This window comes from Onychomys torridus, chromosome 1, assembly GCF_903995425.1.
Source record: "Onychomys torridus chromosome 1, mOncTor1.1, whole genome shotgun sequence".
Taxonomy (NCBI): Eukaryota; Metazoa; Chordata; class Mammalia; order Rodentia; family Cricetidae; genus Onychomys; species Onychomys torridus.
Window position 1 is genome coordinate 130,439,281 of NC_050443.1, and position 18,055 is coordinate 130,457,335.

General features: G+C 42.2%; 1 protein-coding gene across 1 annotated transcript; it reads left to right on the forward strand.

Annotated features, from left to right (window-relative positions):
* The first annotated feature begins 1,215 nt into the window (after positions 1 to 1,215).
* Positions 1,216 to 14,719, forward strand: LOC118595396 (cobalamin binding intrinsic factor-like). Its single transcript, XM_036205874.1, has 9 exons — positions 1,216 to 1,288; positions 1,959 to 2,135; positions 3,229 to 3,342; positions 3,768 to 3,908; positions 5,346 to 5,527; positions 8,354 to 8,531; positions 9,763 to 9,964; positions 11,631 to 11,749; positions 14,658 to 14,719. The coding sequence occupies exons 1-9, from the start codon at positions 1,216 to 1,218 to the stop codon at positions 14,717 to 14,719; spliced, it is 1,248 nt and encodes a 415-aa protein (XP_036061767.1).
* Positions 14,720 to 18,055: the final 3,336 nt, after the last annotated feature.

Below are 18,055 nucleotides of genomic sequence, written 5' to 3' on the forward strand. Positions count from 1 at the left end.
GCTGAAAAGGCATTTGACAAAATCCAACACCTCTTCATGATAAAAGTCTTGGAGAGATCAGGAATACAGGGAACATACCTAGACACAATAAAGGCAATTTACAGCAAGCATCAAAATAAATGGAGAGAAACTCAAAGCGATTCCACTAAAATCAGGAACAAGGCAAGGCTGTCCACTCTCCCCATACTTATTCAAAATAGTACTTGAAGTTCTAGCCAGAACAATAAGAAAACACCTTTTCAACAATATCTTTTTTCCTATGTCCTGTTTCCTTTCTGTTTTATTTTCATCATATGAGAAACAGAGCAAAAGAGTGAATTAAGTTAAAAAGAAAGTCAGCTCCAAACTACATGTCTAGCACTATAGAAATAAATTAATATCTCCAGTACACATAGTGTTAAATTATACAACTTTGTATATTTCCCTGCAGACACCATATAAAACAGGTCACTCAACAATAGTTCCTGCATTATAAAGTCTACAAAATGTTCTCACATAGGCATGCTTGTTTTCTCCATTGAGCATAAACAGCAGATGGATCAAAGCAAAATATCAATCAACTGAAGTTTACATCATCCAATAACAAAATAGGAAAAGCCCTGATAAAATGTTATCTCAAGGCAATGGCTCAGGAGTTTTAGACAGATGTTCCTCTCGATCCAGTAGGTGGAAGAGCAGCCCAACACCTGTTTCTATTGTAGACATCATTACATCTAGAGACAAACAAAAGCCCCGTCTCCTTGAAATAGTTTTCCTCTCAGCTGTTATGAAGGTCACAATGTCTTTACCCTTGGCCTCTTTTGCTGTTCACCTTGGTGCTTGTCACAGAGTCAAAGACCATCCTGACTCAGGGTAGAGGATGTGGAGGACTGTTGAAACCAAAGTGGTTGTGCCTCAACTACTTACTCAGGAATTTGTCAAGAGATACTCATTATTTTTGCTACATTACCCAACTCTTGGGTTCTTACATCATTCTGTTGCTCAGAAGTCACCTTTACACAACATGGAGGGCCTATACAGTAAGTAAACTGAGATGGGCAAATGGGAATGCAAGGTATCAAGGTAGGAGGGGTCAGCATAGGTATTTAAAAGTGGCTGGGTCTGGAGCAGATTGTTTTACAAAATAAGTGAAACAAGACAAGGTAGAGACACACCTCATTAGCAAATACTGGTATTCGTGGAAAGGGAGACGTGGACAGCACAAGAAAGTGTGGCATGGCTTGGCTTACCCTCTACCTTCTAAATGTTCTGTGGGCTGTGGCAGGAACCAGCACCCAAAGCTCTTGCTGTGAGTATGGTGATTATTCCAATGGCAAAGAAGCAGTCTCCCTCCAGAGAGGCAGAGATCTCAGGCACAGTTCTGCTGATGAGAAAGGGGTGGAAGAGCAATCACTATAGGAGCTCTGAAGAGGTAGGCATAAGTCAAGGATGGAGACATAGTCACCTTTCATGACTTCACAGAATAATTCTTGGAAAGTCAAGTCAACACACTTTTTTTGGTGGGGAGTGAATTATGATTTCAGGAATGTTGGCTGCTGGAACAAGATAGATACTTAGTGGTAACTAAGACTACATGGGAGGCATGAATATTTGATAGGCAGATTATGCCTCAAATCATAAATATTCTTCATGAAATAATAGAGGGAAGTAAATGCCAAAGAAAACAGTGACTAATAGAATATGAACAGAAATCATGGAAAATACTTCTGCGGTTGTACTGCTCAAAGTTAGCACATGAAAAAACCACTTTAAAGACAGAGATTGTTGGAGAAGATGTAAGGACTAATGAGCATCTAAAGAATAATGCTGATAGTTACTGCATTGCTCTTCTGTCTCCTCAGATTGCTCAAGCATTCTGCCTAAAAGACACAGGAATTACACTTCTGGGAAAGGGATGAGGGCTGGGGGGAATGAGGGATGAGTGATGGGGGTATGGCAAGTGGCTTTCCTTTTCTCAGCTGTCCCCCAAGAACAGCAGCCCTGGGTTGATGGCCTACAAGTGCTCATGGAGAAGTCGGTGACAAAGTCAAACTTCACAAACCCCAGCATCCTGATTGCCATGAACCTGGCCGGTGCCTACAATCTGGAGGCCCAGAAGCTCCTGACTGACAGGCTCATGGCCAGTGACAGTGCAGGTTAGACACTGGAGTCCCTTCCTGAAGCCTGAATCTTCCACATACAGGCTACCCCGGACCCCAGGTGAACATCATCACCCACCTTTCCCCACACAGCAGAAGAACATCTTTAGCTAAACATAAGTGACATCAGAATAGTCAGGGATGCACAGGGAGCTCCAGACTCAGGGCAGAAAGCAGGCACTTCTGCTTCCAAATCTGCTGCTTATGAACAAGCCACTGCATGTCACTTACTCACCCTGCTCCCTAAGAGCCAAAACAATAACAATAGTGGCAGTAACAACAAAGTCTAGGGTCTAGTCACTTCACATGAATTGCCTAGAGGTTCAAGATGCATGACAACTTTACTTTCTGCATCTAAGTCTCCACTGACTCTCATGGGTTTTCTCCTTTCTTTTCTAAACAGACAGCAGATTCTTTTCTTACCACATATTAAACATATGAAATAATTGGTTTCATTGTACAGTCATCGAGTCACAGAGACAACACTAGATTCATTGTTGCCTCAAAGAGTTATTTCCATATTTCTTTCTTTGGGGAAAAAAGAGATTTTTAAAATGATGTGAGTGCACTACTGAAAAATCCAAATCCTGGATTTGAGACTCTGGATATAAGGCTGGGAGATGCTGTGTATGGTGACATATACCTGTAACCCCGGCACTCAGCAGGAGTGAGTTCCGGGCCAGCCAGGGATACAGAGTGTCTCAAAAATTAAAGGGAGGTAGTGAGCAGCCACTGAGAGATGGGTTAGTCAGGTGGCTCCATGGGTAAAGGTGCTTGTTCCACAGGCTTCATCATCTGAGCTTGATCCCCAGAATCAACATAACATTACAAGGAATAACTGACCTCACAAAGATGTCTTTTGACCTCCATATACATCTGTGTTGTGGCTCACACACACACACACACACACACACACACACACACACACACACTAATAATAATAATAATAATAATAATAATAATAATAATAATAATAACAATAATAACAATAAATACGTAGTTTAAAAAACAAGTGCAGCACTCAGTCTAACCTTCGGTAGCGCTTTGCCCTAAAATGCCTGCCATCATAACTCTGCTCTCCTTTCCATAGACCTGACAAGCGGGCAGCTTGCCCTCACCATTTTGGCTCTCACCTCCTCATGCCGAGACACTGGAAGAAAAGTATCCATTCTGCAAAAGAATATGGAGAACTGGGTGCCTCCAAGTAAGACCTCATGGGGAGGGAGGGAAGAGTGGGGTGCAAGGTCCTACCTAAGATTTTTTTAACACAGAAGGGAAAATATGCAAGTGAGAAGAGTGAACAGTCAGGGAAGACACAAGGCTGCCTATGCTCTGACAATCCCACCAGTGAGACACTCAGTTCTCAGCCAAAATGAGCTAAAGAAGCCAACTCCCCAGGCATGGACTGAGCAGCCACCATCCTCCCCAGAGTCAGCAACATCCTGCTTCTCTTCAGATGCCAGATGACATTCTTACTCTGAGAAACACTGATGTCATCCTTTGCCAATATTGTCTCTTTATATGACAACAGGTTTTCTAGTGATTTCTATTTAAAAGCTCTGGTCTATGCTACTCAAAATGTCTCCAGTGTGGTGTTAACCTAAGGATGGTTCTCTATTGTCTTCTGAGGCCCCGGTGCTGAAGCCTCAGCTTTCTATGGGCCCAGTCTGGCCATCCTCACACTGTGCCAGAAGAACTCAGAGGCAACAATACCCATCGCAGTGCGCTTTGCTAAGACCCTGATAAGGGAGTCTTCGCCCTTCAATGTGGGTAAGTTGATGCCATCAGACACTGACCAAGGAGAGAGTATCAGAGTCACAGTAGATGAGAGGTCGTGATGGAGGGGGAAGTAAAGGAGAAAATCCTTCCGTGGAGGTAGAGCTTGGAGCCATGCAGATGGTTGTGGATGAAAAACATTGAACAAATGCTTGTTGAACTTGTGAGTAAAGGACAGACCTCCACTGGGACAATAAACATGTCACACAAGTTACAAGTTATTTTCAAACAAGATGGAGATGGATGTCTTGCCTCACTCCTACCCTGCACTCCTTAATGTGTACTAATTCTCCCTTATTCTGTATATTTCGACATGTTTCTCCTTTTTCCATCCAAATGTCCTCTCTACAAGCAGCGATTTTCTGAAGCCAACACAGGGACCTTCTTATCTTTTTGTGTTACCCACATTGGGCTGCTTATGAATGGAATCCCTTTCCTCTGTGATGCTATTTCGTTCTTAAACGTTCTGTGCAATGATCTTTCCTCTGTTGGGGCCCCTGGCATGGACTCACTGTCATGGCCCTCTGCCTCTCTCTAAGCAATATCATCTCAGGCTTTCTCTCACTTACACAGGCCTCAACAGCAAGCTGTTTTCTTTTTACTACCGAGACAAGCAGGCAGATACAGTCTAGGAGCCTTCCCAGGGATCAAGAACAGGCTGGTATCCTTCTCCATCTGGAACCTCAAACATGGTTGGGGCATCTCTGTCAGTTCAGTAAGTGGAGTGGACGTCTTTGTCTTTAGATGTCAATAACACTGTCACTCTTAGTGGAGCTATGAGACTTTCAAATGAGGGGAGAAGGGCAGTGAGATACAGCTGCCATCTGGATGGCATTTTACTTCTTCTAGTCTTGTCAGACTTGCTCATCTGACCCACACTTGTTTATAACATGCAAATAATGAAAAGTGGGTATTATGGTGGATGCAAAGTTCCCACTGCCCAAGCATGCACAGAGCCCAGGAACCACACACATGACACAGAATGCTGATAGAATAAAACAGGCATGAACTACAAATGCTGAAGAGACTCAGGCTGCTGTGCTGGAAAGACTAAGGTGACTTCACGGAGGTGTGACAGCTAGGCCTTCCAGAACTGCTGACATCTCAAAAGATCAACCTTGACATGGGAGAAGTGGGATGGAACACACTGCTGTTCACACTATTTAAAGTTTCAAAGTCTAGAGCTGTCCAGTGGTACACATTTATTTTAAAGCCTGGCCCTGCTTCTTACTGGCCGTGTGGCCATGGGTATTTCCTTTACAGCTCTGAACTCCCACTTCCTCATCTCTTAAATGAAGATACTTGTAGGTCCTGTTCCACAGGTGGTCCCAAGAATTAAAGGTGGTCTGTAACTAGATCACAATAAGCACCTGATGAACACTGGCTGTGGTGGTGACTGTGGTGAGGATCTGTCTCCCCTCTGCCTTCCAGACACAGGAGCAGTAGCAACCTTGGCCCTGACCTGCATGTACAACAGGATTCCTGTAGGTTCTCAGGAAAATTACAGAGACCTGTTTGGTGAGGCACAGAAGGTTCTTGTGGATAATATCAGCTTGAAGATCAAAGCTGATGGCATCATTGGAAACATCTACAGCACCGGCCTTGCCATGCAGGTAAGCCCATCCCATATGCTTCTAATCCAGGCCAGAATAATAACCCTGAACTGTAACACCAAGGGACTTTGTGTCTACTAACACACCTGGGAAAGTCCAACTAATGTGATTTGGGGTCAATTCCTGAACTACCTTGCTTCAGTCTCTCCACTTGCAAAATGAAGGTATATGGGAACTCATAGATAAAATGTAAAGACAAACCTAAAAGAATTCATTCTCCTTTCATGGAAAAAAAATGAAACAAATAAATCAAGAATTTTCAGGGTTCATTACCAATAATAACCAGTTTACTAGTAACAGTCATTCACTACTGAAAGTTTGATGCATACATACTAATATGAAGGCAGATCTGCTTCAAACTTACCAGAAAAGGGTTTCTTCTTTCCCTCTTATCTTTAGCCACAAGAAAATTGGTTGTTTATTTAAAATGATCAATGTAAGTAATCTAAAGATGACTGGAACACATACACACATACATACATACATACATACATACATACATACATACATACATACATACATACATACATAAATCCACTAAATAGTAGAGCCAAGTCTGAGTCCATCCTATGCCTCCCTCACATATTTCCAGGCTTAAATTAGGTAAAATGCTCCTTGACAACCACATATCAATCACCATCTCCCAGTCCCTGTTCACCAGAGCAGGAGTCATCCAGGGAGAGCAGATTATCCATAATGGTGGGGAGATATTAACAACTAGAACTAAAAATTATAGTCACAATTGATCAAATCCTCTAGCCCATACTGAAATATTAATGGTCTAAATATCTTAGGAAATTAAGAGAAAAAACCGCACCATGAACTCTCAGCCTCAAAACACCAGGAAAGGGAGAGGGCTGGAGTTATGATGTCAGCCCTAATTTTTTTGTAGCTCTTGGTTACTATTAGAAAGAAATGGTCTCCTGGGGGAAAAAATAGAGATAGGTGTTGGTTCCTTCTACACACTAAAAATTAGGGAAGAACAGCACATGTAATAGTCAGTGTCAAGCATAAGAGTGAAGACAAATCACCTGTCCAAGATACCATATGGGCAAGTGACTAAGAGCAAAGCCAGCTTCCTTGTCATGGTCACTGGAATTTTGTCACAAAACAAAACAATTTTCCCATGGCTGACCCATACAAAAGCATCCCCAGAACTCATGTCTAGAAATTCCTGTGGAAAGCAGGCAGTCTGAAGGAATGAGGTTAAAACTGGATTTGGCAGGGTCAAGTAACATGCTTAACCTTGTCTAAGGACTTTGATTGATTTAGTGCCAGATGCAGAACTATTTATTTTGCTAATTTGGCTTAGAACTTCTGTTTGCGATTTCATCACTTTCTAGGTAGATTACACTCTGGTAGATTACACCTGAGAATAAAAGCTTTTCCTATCAAAGGGTAAGACCTCATCCATATCCAGACACCACTCACCATGTAGATTTCTTGTCACTTAAGAAACATAACTTCTCCCTATCTGCCTGCTCAGGAGTATCTACCTGGTGCCCCTTAGACCAAACTGCCTTGGAAAGTGCCCTCACTGGGGAGTTACAGTCTTCATTTGCCAACGTTAACAGGGTGACCATACCTGTCACAAATGTCCAAGTGCCCACACTGCTCTCCCTAGCTGAAACAACTGTCTCTGACTCCCCTCCACCTTCTCCCATTTTCTCTTCCAGCTTCACGCAAATGTGTCATTAGCCAACAAAGCTCACTGCCATACTTGGTGGCCCTAGTTAGCGTAACTGTAAAGGAAGGGAGGATGCAATGAGTTTCCACAGCATGCCTTGCAAAATCCTCTTCCACACTTGCACACTGGACTCTCAAATGATAACCCCTCCAAAGGCAAGCAGGATTTATACTTTCTAATTTGCCCCAAAGAAAGAAAACTAGACCAGCATAAGGGCATCACTTGGTAGAGTAAGCCAAATTCATTTTTCCACTTCCAAAAGCCCAATTTTAACAATACCAACTTAATATTTCACATTCCTGGGTGTGTCCAAGGCTAAATGAAGTGGTTTCAAGAAAAGCCATAATAAAAAGATCAAATGATGACATCAAGGACCACTATTAGTTGTCTGTCATCCCCTGTTTCACTCATTCTCCCCTGCTGTGTAGATTTAAGATGGCCAGTGACAGCTTGGTGCTTACTCATACAGTCCCACCTGAAGTATAGAAGCAAGAGAAATGTTTTCCTCTTTCAGTATTAGTGAACAAGGAAGGAGTGATTGGGGCAGGCATCCACCAGTCACTGTTCCCAAGGACTCCAGTGCAACCCAGAACATGATTCCATCCCAAGGTCAGGGTTGTGGAAACTATGACTGACAGTCCTGACATACACATGGACTTTGGGAACAGTCTACCAAAAGGTGTGCATGACAACACAAATCAGAACAGTCTAGAGGTGTGCCAGTCCAGCTGCCCTAGACTACAGCTCCTTCTGTGGTTTGCTTTGTTACTCTTGTTCCACATTTAAAAACTATGCACAGATACAGCAGCAGTCTTGGCCATAAATCCTGGCTCCAGTCATTGACTAAATAATTGTTCAGTGGCTATTTTTTAAAATCATTTGTCAGTGTTGGTTTCTTTAATTGTTTTATTTTATCTTATGTGTATGAGGTGATTGCCTACCTGTATGTCTATGCATCATATGCATGCCTAATACCTGAGGAGGCCATAAAGGGCAAGGCCTTGTACTATTATAGTTTGGACTCTGGAAGATCATAATGATTAACAATGAAGTTCATCCCTCCTGAGATCCATCTTCCTGCCATGCCTAATCTTTCCTCTCTTTCTATCTCCTTCCCATGCCTGCCCCCTCTATCCTAGGCTCTCTCTGTGACACCTGAGCAACCTATCAAGAAATGGGACTGCCAGAAGACTATGGATATGATACTCAATGAGATTAAGCAGGGGAAATTCCAAAACCCCATGTCCATTGCTCAAATTCTCCCCTCCTTGAAAGGCAAGACTTACCTAGATGTGCCCCAAGTAAATTGTGGTCCTGGTAAGAACATCTCAGTGACTTCCCCTTTTATATCATAAAGTTGCTACTTAAAGTACAGTGGCATGTGGCTTGATGTTGAGTGGAATATTAGATTGTTTTGTAAATTCATCCCAGATAGGTAGAGCTATGATCTCTGATTCCCAAGCATGTGCACTAGCCCATAGCCAAAGGGCCTAGCTAGGGAAGTCAGTTCCTTATACTGAACACCTGCTTTAAGGAGGTAGACGGCCCGTGGTCACCACAGGGATCTTCATTCATTTGACAAATGTACTGCCAAACATCACACATGTCTCATCTGCTCTTTACAAAGTCAGAAAACAGACATACAGTTGAAACTACAGACTTTACAGTAATGAAATCAGTATTAAATAGAAATCAACATCATCTACATCGCAAAGGCAAAAAGAAAAGTAGAAGGAAGGAGGAGAGGAGGAGACTAATAACCAATTAGTGATTTTATTTGGAGGGCTGAAAAGGCACAAATGTAATTCACTCAAGCCTTAAGGATGTAATAATGACAGCCTGACACTCACAGAACACCAACAGGATGAAATGGAACATAACATGTTACTTTATAGCACTTTTATATCCAATCAAATACAATACTGAAATATTGCCGGGCAGTGGTGGTATACACCTTAATGCCAGCACTGGAGAGGCAGAGGCAGGCAGATCTCTGAGTTTGAGGCCAGCCTGGTCTACAGAGTGAGTTCCAGGAAAGGTGTGAAGCTACACAGAGAAACCCTGTCTCAGAAAAAAAAAAAAAAAACCCTAAATATTTAAAATCCATATTGCCCATCCAGAGCCTTTCTAAAACTTTTGTCACTCCAGAAAAAGTCTCTGAAATTAACTCCTTCAATTCTTTTTTTTTTTCTTATCAAAAACTTCCACTTGCACGCACTACGTTCATATGACAGAAAGAAACTATAAGCTCCTCATAGACTTCAGTGTCAAATCCTGCAGGAGCCAAACTCAAGCAAACCCACTGCCACCATGTGAATCATGGCTACCTTAGCCTGACTTCCTGTGCTGCTGCCCAGTGACAGCACAAATTTAACATGGAGTCCTTGCCAGGATTCTGGAATAGCTGTCCCAGTATTTTGTTTAATAGCCTAAAGGTTACTATTTTCTTGAAATCTTTTCTGGGATAAGTTCCCGATAACAATGGCTTTTGCATCCATAACTCAAACACCAAAATCTTTAATAAACTTGGCCTTTTTGTTCCTCACAGATCATGAAGTGCCACCAACTCTGACTGACTATCCTACCCCCATCCCCACCTCAGTGTCCAACATTACCGTCATATATACTATAAACAACCAGCTGACAGAGGCTGATCAGCTCTTCACTGAGACCATCGAGGTTAGTGTGAGGAATGGATCTGCGCTATCTGCTGTCCTAGAAGAAGCGCAGCGCAAAAACCCCATGTTCAAGTGAGTGGTGCATGTGATGTCGCCATCCCCCCAAGCCATACTCAAACTCCCCTATATTCTCTGTCTCTCTGTCTCTCTGTCTCTCTCTGTCTCTCTGTCTCTCTCTGTCTCTCTGTCTCTCTCTCTGTCTCTCTGTCTCTCTCTCTGTCTCTCTCTCTCTCTCCTCCCTCTTTCCCTGTCTTCATCTCTCCCCCTCTCGATCCATCCCTCCCCTCCCTATCTCACTAAGATCACATAACATGTAACTAATAGAGTTCAGAGCTAAACATGTATCTGATTGCCTTTGAAATTCATGTTTCTACCCACTATCCTGTTAGGAAAGAGTAGAATATGGAAATGGATCAGAGGGGAGAATTAAATGTTGAGAAATGTCAAACATTTGCAAAAAGAGGAAGCAATAGAGGAAGATAGGAAGGTCACAGTTTAGTATCAAGGGACCATGCCGATTCATGTAAAACAAAAGAGGACACTTGAGGCCCAAACTCTCTGGATATACTCTACAAGTTCAGCATTTAATATTGCCTAATTTTTCTTCTGTCCATAAATGTAAAAATGGCACATGGTACATAATAGAAACTTGGAGAGAGAAAAAAACAAAAAGAATAAATTGCCTCCACAACCACAATATAATCAGTTATTTAAAAATCTGATAGAAGAATCCGTCCCTGGTGCATGAGCAGGCTTTTTGGAGCCCACTACCCATTGGGACACCTCGAGCAGCCTTGAGGCAGGAGAAGGGCTTGGACTTGTCCCGAGTGGATATGCCTCCCCATGGGAGGCCTTGCCTTCTTGTGGGGGGCAGGAGGAGTGGGTTGGGAGGGGAAGTCTGAGAGGTGGGAGAAGGGAAGAGGGGGGACCTTTGATTGGTATGTAAAATGAATGAAAAGTTTTTATTTAAAAAAAGAAAAAAGAAAATAATCTGATATATTTTTCTATGCATAGTACAAACAGTTGTGATTTATCATATTCATGGGCTAGCATACATTTCTCTAAAATTTGAGTCCTTTATTTTTTTAAATGTATTTTATTTTTAATTACGTAAGGAATGCATATGCACATGTGAGTGCACGTACCTGTGGAGGCCAAAGGCACCAGATGCTATGCTTCTTTGAAGACAGTCCTCTGGGAATTTGGACATCACTAAAATTGATCAATAATAAAACACATCCCCAAATGATCTTCATGCACACTGTCCTCTATGATGGCTGCTCCTTTTATTGCCATGTACTATTCTATAGGGGAGAACCTTGGGCATTAACTGAGCCATGGAGATGTATGTAAGAGTAGAATGTTTTATTGTACATACATGAAGAGACTCACTAGTCTGGGGTCCTCAACATACCAAACAGAAATTAACCCATGGAATCCGGTAAACACATAAATTGTGCAAATTAAATTGTTTGTTCTAAATAATGTATGAATAAAACATGAATATCTAAATATGGAAATACCTATCAACCTACTCAAGTGAAAATATAAAAACCCCTTTATCTATTAATTGAAATTCCATTTTAAGTGGCATGATTCTATACCATTACTCATTTACATTTTCTCTTTTGAACATTATTTTTATCTGCTCTTTAAAGAATTGGAATGTCTGTCCTCCATCTTGCCTCCTGTTGCCTGACTTCAACTGAGGTGGTAACTATTTACATTTTATTCTTAGATTTGAAACCAAAATGACGTCTTGGGGCCATTTTGTTACTTCTATCAACAATATTGCTGGAAATGTTAATCACAAGACATACTGGGAGTTCCTTAGTGACAAAATGCCTTTGGATGAAGGTAAGGAAAACAAAGAAATGTGTTTTTCTTCCAGTTGGTGGGCTACATTTACTAATTCTTTAATTAATGTACTTGATAAATGTGATGCTATACGTGCTTATGATAAGGATATACATGGGAACTTAGTGTCATATGTAGTCATTACATAAATACTCTGCAATTTTTAGTGACTCTCTTTACAGGAAGGTAACCAAATCCAAGAGATGTGATGTGAATTATATACATTGGTGGTGAAACCCAAGTAACCAATTATGCATCAGTGTAGCATTAAAGAAAGAAATAAAACACATCCCCCTTGGTGGCCACTTTACCAAGAGCAAGTCCAGATTTGAATTCTCTACTTCATTAAACCTGTGTCTTCCATCCTCTGTCTTTCTGTTGCATGACTCTGAACCTGTGCTTGCCTGAAGAAGACTGTCTTGTCAGTCTGTCTGGCCTGTGTGTGCTGTGTGCATCTGTCATTATATGTCTCTGTCTATATATGCCTCTGTGTCTGTGCCTCCCAACCGCTTTTATCGGTGTTTATTTAACAACACAGAGAGCATCACAAGGGGGAAAGAATGTGATACTTTACAGATATCTTTAACAGTACTACAAACATCATCAGTGTTTATAAACCAATTTCCATAAATGGATGCTTTCAAACTTTACGGTAGATTTTAGGAAGTTCCTTTCAACTTCTGTATTTGCTGCTTTCAGCAAATGACACACATGCATTGCTCTGGGTAAGGGGCAAGGAAGAGTACATAACTCAAGAACTTAATATTACATCTGTGCATCAACTTTGGTTGTAAAAGTTGATTACATGGGAAATTCAAGGCAAGTATGTTGATTCTTGTACTGTTCTCAGAAAGCCAGGTTAAGTAAACAGGCTGAGTACTCAGTAAGGTAACAGTCTTAAATCCTAAGTGACCACAGTTATATTATTAACACTAGCAGTGAGTTCCAGCAAAAATTCCAGTCTCTTAGAATGCAAGAGATTTTCATAATATCACATCACCATGAGATGTCAAAGTGACCTGTGTGAAACACAAGTCTAGAATTTGATAGAACAGACATCCAAGTCCAGGTTCCCAAACTCTAGGACAAGTGAGCTTTCTAACATAGCTTCATCAAAAATTCAGCCCTCACCATCTGTTTAGTCTCTCACAGAAGGAATGTTGTGATGGCATTTATGTGGTAAATATAGCTAGAGTGAAACTCAGGTTCCAGCAGAATCTTAATTTTTCTGAAAGTTTTTTATAAATGCTGAAACATCTTCCCACTTAAAGAGCACTGAGGCATGCTTTTGTCTAAGCATCATGTTGACCTGACATTGACTGTTACCATGAAAAGGACTGTAAACCCAAGGAGTCACAGGAGGCCAGTGCTGTATCTTGAAGGCTCCACCCTACAGTTTTACCATGGGAGAGATGTTTTGCTTGTCATCTACCATATAGTTAGGAAAAACTGGCCAGTCAGAATTCATGAAATGTAGCAACAGGCTTTGTAGAAAGTTCTTTTCATACTCATAATGTACGTTACACAAATAAGGAATCAGTCTCTATAGCTATAAAATGGAAATACCACTCCTTGGGTTCTTGTAAGGATTAGAAAAATTGTTTACAAATATTAACTACAATATCTTTTGCACATTATGTGTTCAAAACACTGTTATTATTGTCATTTCTCCCACCATTTTGATCTCAAGAAATCATTCTGAAATTTTAAAGGGATTATTCCTCTTGTCTGCCAATTACTTCCCTTCTCTGGGAGCAAGGATAGTAAAAGTAAAGATATCGGATTCAAAAACATTCGGTCACGAAATCATATTTTCTGTTGCCTGAACACCTAAAAGTTACAAGATATCAATGTCATCTATCCTTCTTATTGTGAAAGATCCTCATCCTATGCCCTTCCTATTTCTTACAAAATCTTCCAAAAAAGTGAAATTCTCCCTGGATCACTTTAATTTGAGCTATTTATTGTATGATTCTTATGTGGCAGATATTGTTTCTAATACTAAACATAACATTTCAGGGAAAATATTTACCAAAATTTTCTACATGAGAGAAACTAGACTGGTACATCTTAAGGGGCTATATCCAAAGACATGCTCTACAAAATGGCAAACTAAAGGCTGAAAAAGAGAAATCCATAAATATTTATAGAGCAAATTAAAAAAACAACACAAGAGGGAAGTAAAATATCTTTACCAAAAAGAAGAGAATGAGGAGGACAAAAGAAGGAGGGAGAAAAGAAGGGAGGGAGAGAAGGGAGGGAGAGAAGAAGAGAGTTTGGGGGAACCACCCCGCCCATCCTAGGGACTGGAGAGATGGCTTCATAGTTAAAAGCACCTACTGCTCTTGCAGAGGACCCAGCACCCACATCAAATGACTCACAACAGCCTGTAATCACAGTTCCTCTTCTGGCTTCCACCAGCACCTTCACACATGTGGTACACACACACACACACACACACACACACACACACACACACACACACAAACTGTCTTAAAAGAAGGAAAGAAAATAGGAAGGAAAGCATCAGCAGCTGAGACCCTGGAGGCATCACCACAGTAGATGCCCAGGAGACAGCTCAAGCAGCAAGGGTCTGTGAGTGGGTCTGTGAGTTTCCTGCTGTGAAAAAGCCACACTGAGGCACCGGCTTGGTGACCTGAGTTTGATTCCTGGGAACCACATGATAAAAAGAGACAATCAACTCTGACCTTGGCATGCATGCACCTACACACATACATACAAATAAGTAACAATAATAAAAATATTTTAAAAGAAATCCTTAAACATCCCAAATTCATATTTCTGCCCACTTCTCCCCATGATAATCTAATAAGCATAATGGGCTGATGTTTTGGAATGGGAAGTTTACATGCACCATGGACATTTGTTATCCTTCGTCTCTTTACAGGGGTCGATTATTATATTCCCTCCAACTATGAGCACATCACAGCCAACTTCACCCAATACTGAGGAGGATCTTCTGCTGAATGTGACCAAAGGAAAAGGTTTTTTTTTTTTTCATTTCATTACAAATCTGTGCCAAGAAAAGTGGATGTTAACAATGCTACTCCATTCCTGATTTAAGAGAGAGAGAGAGAGAGAGAGAGAGAGAGAGAGAGAGAGAGAGAGAGAGAGACTGTGTGGTTCTTTCTCTCCATTGTGACTTATGAAATAAAATTTCTGACTTCTCAAAACAGACTGTCAGTTGTCACTTACACCTCTGCCAAGGGAGAAGGAAAGCCCCAGTGATTTAGGAAGATCAATGCAATCTTCTTGATTAAACAACACACTATCTCTCTGGCTATCACACATTTTCTTATCCTTCTCTCCTCCTCCTAAGAATGCTAGAAAAGGTGGGAAAGGTAGGAGCTGGACACCCACAGTCCCCCACAGATGGTGCCACAAAGGATATAAGGGAGTGGGCACCATGAGAGAGGGGTGGGGGCGCATGCCTCCTAATGAATTAAGGTGAGGCGGTGGTATTGTATTCTTCGGGAGTCAAATTTTAAATATAAAGCAGAGTAGTTCAAGTTAAGATGCAGCAAGTAGTTAAAGTTAGGCTGCAACAAGTATCTCTCTGTGTCTCCCTTTCTCTCTCTATGTCTCTGTTTCTCTCTCTCTCAATCTCTCTCTCTCTCTCTCTCTCTCTCTCTCTCTCTCTCAATCTCTATCTACTAATTTAGGTCTAAAAATGGTAGTATAAGTAAGTCATAGAAGTTTTATGAAGTTTAGTTTGAGAAATGCAGGCTTAGGTATATTGGGGTAGAATAGACTTTAAGTATAGGAATATTATGAAACTTAGGATAGAGTAGTTTTCCCCCAGAGTACAGATGGGACCTGGGACGCAGAAAGTAGCATCCAGGACTGAGCAGATGCTGCGACCCTGGCAGTCCAAGAATGAAAAGCTGCTTCAGAGACTGCCAGCTTCAGAAAGCAGCAGCGGAGCAGCTGACCTAGTATCAGCAGCTGAGACCCTCGAGGCATCACCGCAGCAGATGCCCGAGAGACAGCTCAAGCAGCAAGGGTCTGTGAGTTTCCTGCTGTGAAAAAGCCGCAGCAAGGAGAGCCGGTCAGTTAGGATGCTTGTGAAGGCTGAACTGACAGAGGGTGAGGTTATGCTCCACCTCGACAAGCCCAGCAGAGACTCTGCATGAGAGGCTAAGGGCAGGCAGCGGCTGCAGCTTGGAGAGTGTAGCAGAGACTTTGGACCCCAGCAACCGGAGCAGAGCTGCACAGGCAGCTGGTGAGTAAGAGTACAGGGTGCTATGGCAGCTGTGTAAGAGATAAAGCCTCCAGAGAAAGATACCCTTTGGGCCGCACACCAGAAGCTCCAGAGAACAGGTGCTTTGGGGTCTGCATGTGTGCGTTTGGGGATACCAGGGTAGGCCTGACTACTGTGGGCAGTGATGCAGGGGAGCAATAGGGAGTTTGTTAATTTAAAGAAGGCCTTGGTACAACTAAGACTGCTGTAGACATCTTAGACCCATTCATATCATCCTCTATGGCTTTACTGGGAGGTCTGACAGCCCATGGGAGCAGGAGTAGTGCTGTGGTAATTCCAGCTACTTGCAAGTTCTTAGTGGAAAGCTGACTCAGAGCTGCATGGAGTTAAGCTCCATGCCCTCACTTGAGATTTATATTATCAAGAAGGGGGAATTTTTGTGAGATTCCACCCTCCTGAATGCTTAAGGGAAGCTCCTTGTCTGTGTATCCAGCATATTGGGCGTTAACAGCTTTGATACAAGATTGTAAAACATCAGAAGCGGGATTGGGGATTTAGCTCAGTGGTACAGCGCTTGCCTAGCAAGTGCAAGGCCCGGGGTTCAGGGTTTGATCCTCAGCTTAAAAAATAAAATAAAATAAAATAAATAAAAAAAACCAACATCAGAAGGGAACTTCTGCCATATGGGGTTCTCCCATTGTGCTCTCTGTGTAAGCCTGTATTTAAGACCTCCTCCATCCGAAGAAGAAGAAGAAGAAGAAGAAGAAGAAGAAGAAGAAGAAGAAGAAGAAGAGGAGGAGGAGGAGGAGGAGGAGGAGGAGGAGGAGGAGGAGGAGGAGGAGGAGGAGGAGGAGGGAGTCAAGATCATGATGGGGAAACCCACAGAGACAGCTGACCCGTGCTAGTTGGAACTCACTGACTCTGGACTGACAGCTCGGGAACCTGCATGGGACTGAACTAGGCCTGCTGAATGTGGGTGACAGTTGTGTGGCTTGATCTGTTTGTGGGGTCCCTGGCAGCAGGGCCAGAACGTATCCCAGGTGCATGAACTGGCTTTTTGGAGCCCATTCCCTACGGTGGGATACCCTGCTCAGCCTTGATACAATGGGAGGGGCTAGGCTCTCCTTCAACTTGGGATGCCAGACTTTGTTCACTATCATGGGAGTCCTTACCCACACTGAGGAGTGGATGGGTTAGAGTGGGAGGGAGTTGAGGAGGCGGGAGAAGGGGAGGAAGGGGGAACTGGGGTTGGTATGTAAAATGAAAAAAATTTTAATAAATAAATATATTTTTTAAAAAAGAAGGGGGAATTTGTGGAGGCCCAAATTACTCAGGGTCAGGGAATATGATCTTGTGTTACCTAGCAGAGCTGGATAATGGGATGATTTGGTCACAGAAGTGTTTACCAGGTATTTGGAAGGGTCTACATTTGGCTGTACGGTGTGCTTTGACCTTGCAAGGGGGAGGTCTTTTGCCTCTCCCCTTGGCATGTTATAAAAAGCCTTTTGAATAAACCTTCAAGGTCGTTGGGTATTGATCCAGACCCTCCCAAAGCTATCCTGTGTTTTTGTCCTTCTTCTATTCAGCTAGGTCTCTCTTTCTATCTGATATTTTCTTGTCCCTCTCTCCTCCTCCTAAGAACCCTAGAATAGGTGGGAAAAGGCAGGAGCTGGACTCTACAGTCCCCCACAATATATACAAACACATTTGTATGAAATGAACAAAATTATTCCGTTGTGATTCCAGAATGGTTTGTAACTCAGTAAATTATGTCATAACTTATATCTCCAATATTCTTTCTGGATAAATTCATTTGGGGAGGGGGCAGGAGAGATAGCTTGGCAGTTAAGAGCACTTGGCTGCCCTTCAATTCCCAGCACCCACAAGGCAGCTCACAACTCTCTGTAACTCCAGTTCCAGGTGATCCTACACCCTCTTCCAGCCTCCATGGACACTGCATGCACATGGTACACAGACATACATGCACATACAGATACCCATACACCCATACACCCATACACATAAACAAAATTTAAAAACTAAAAATGTTCCTGGGGATCAAGAGGCAGATTCATGGGTAAAGT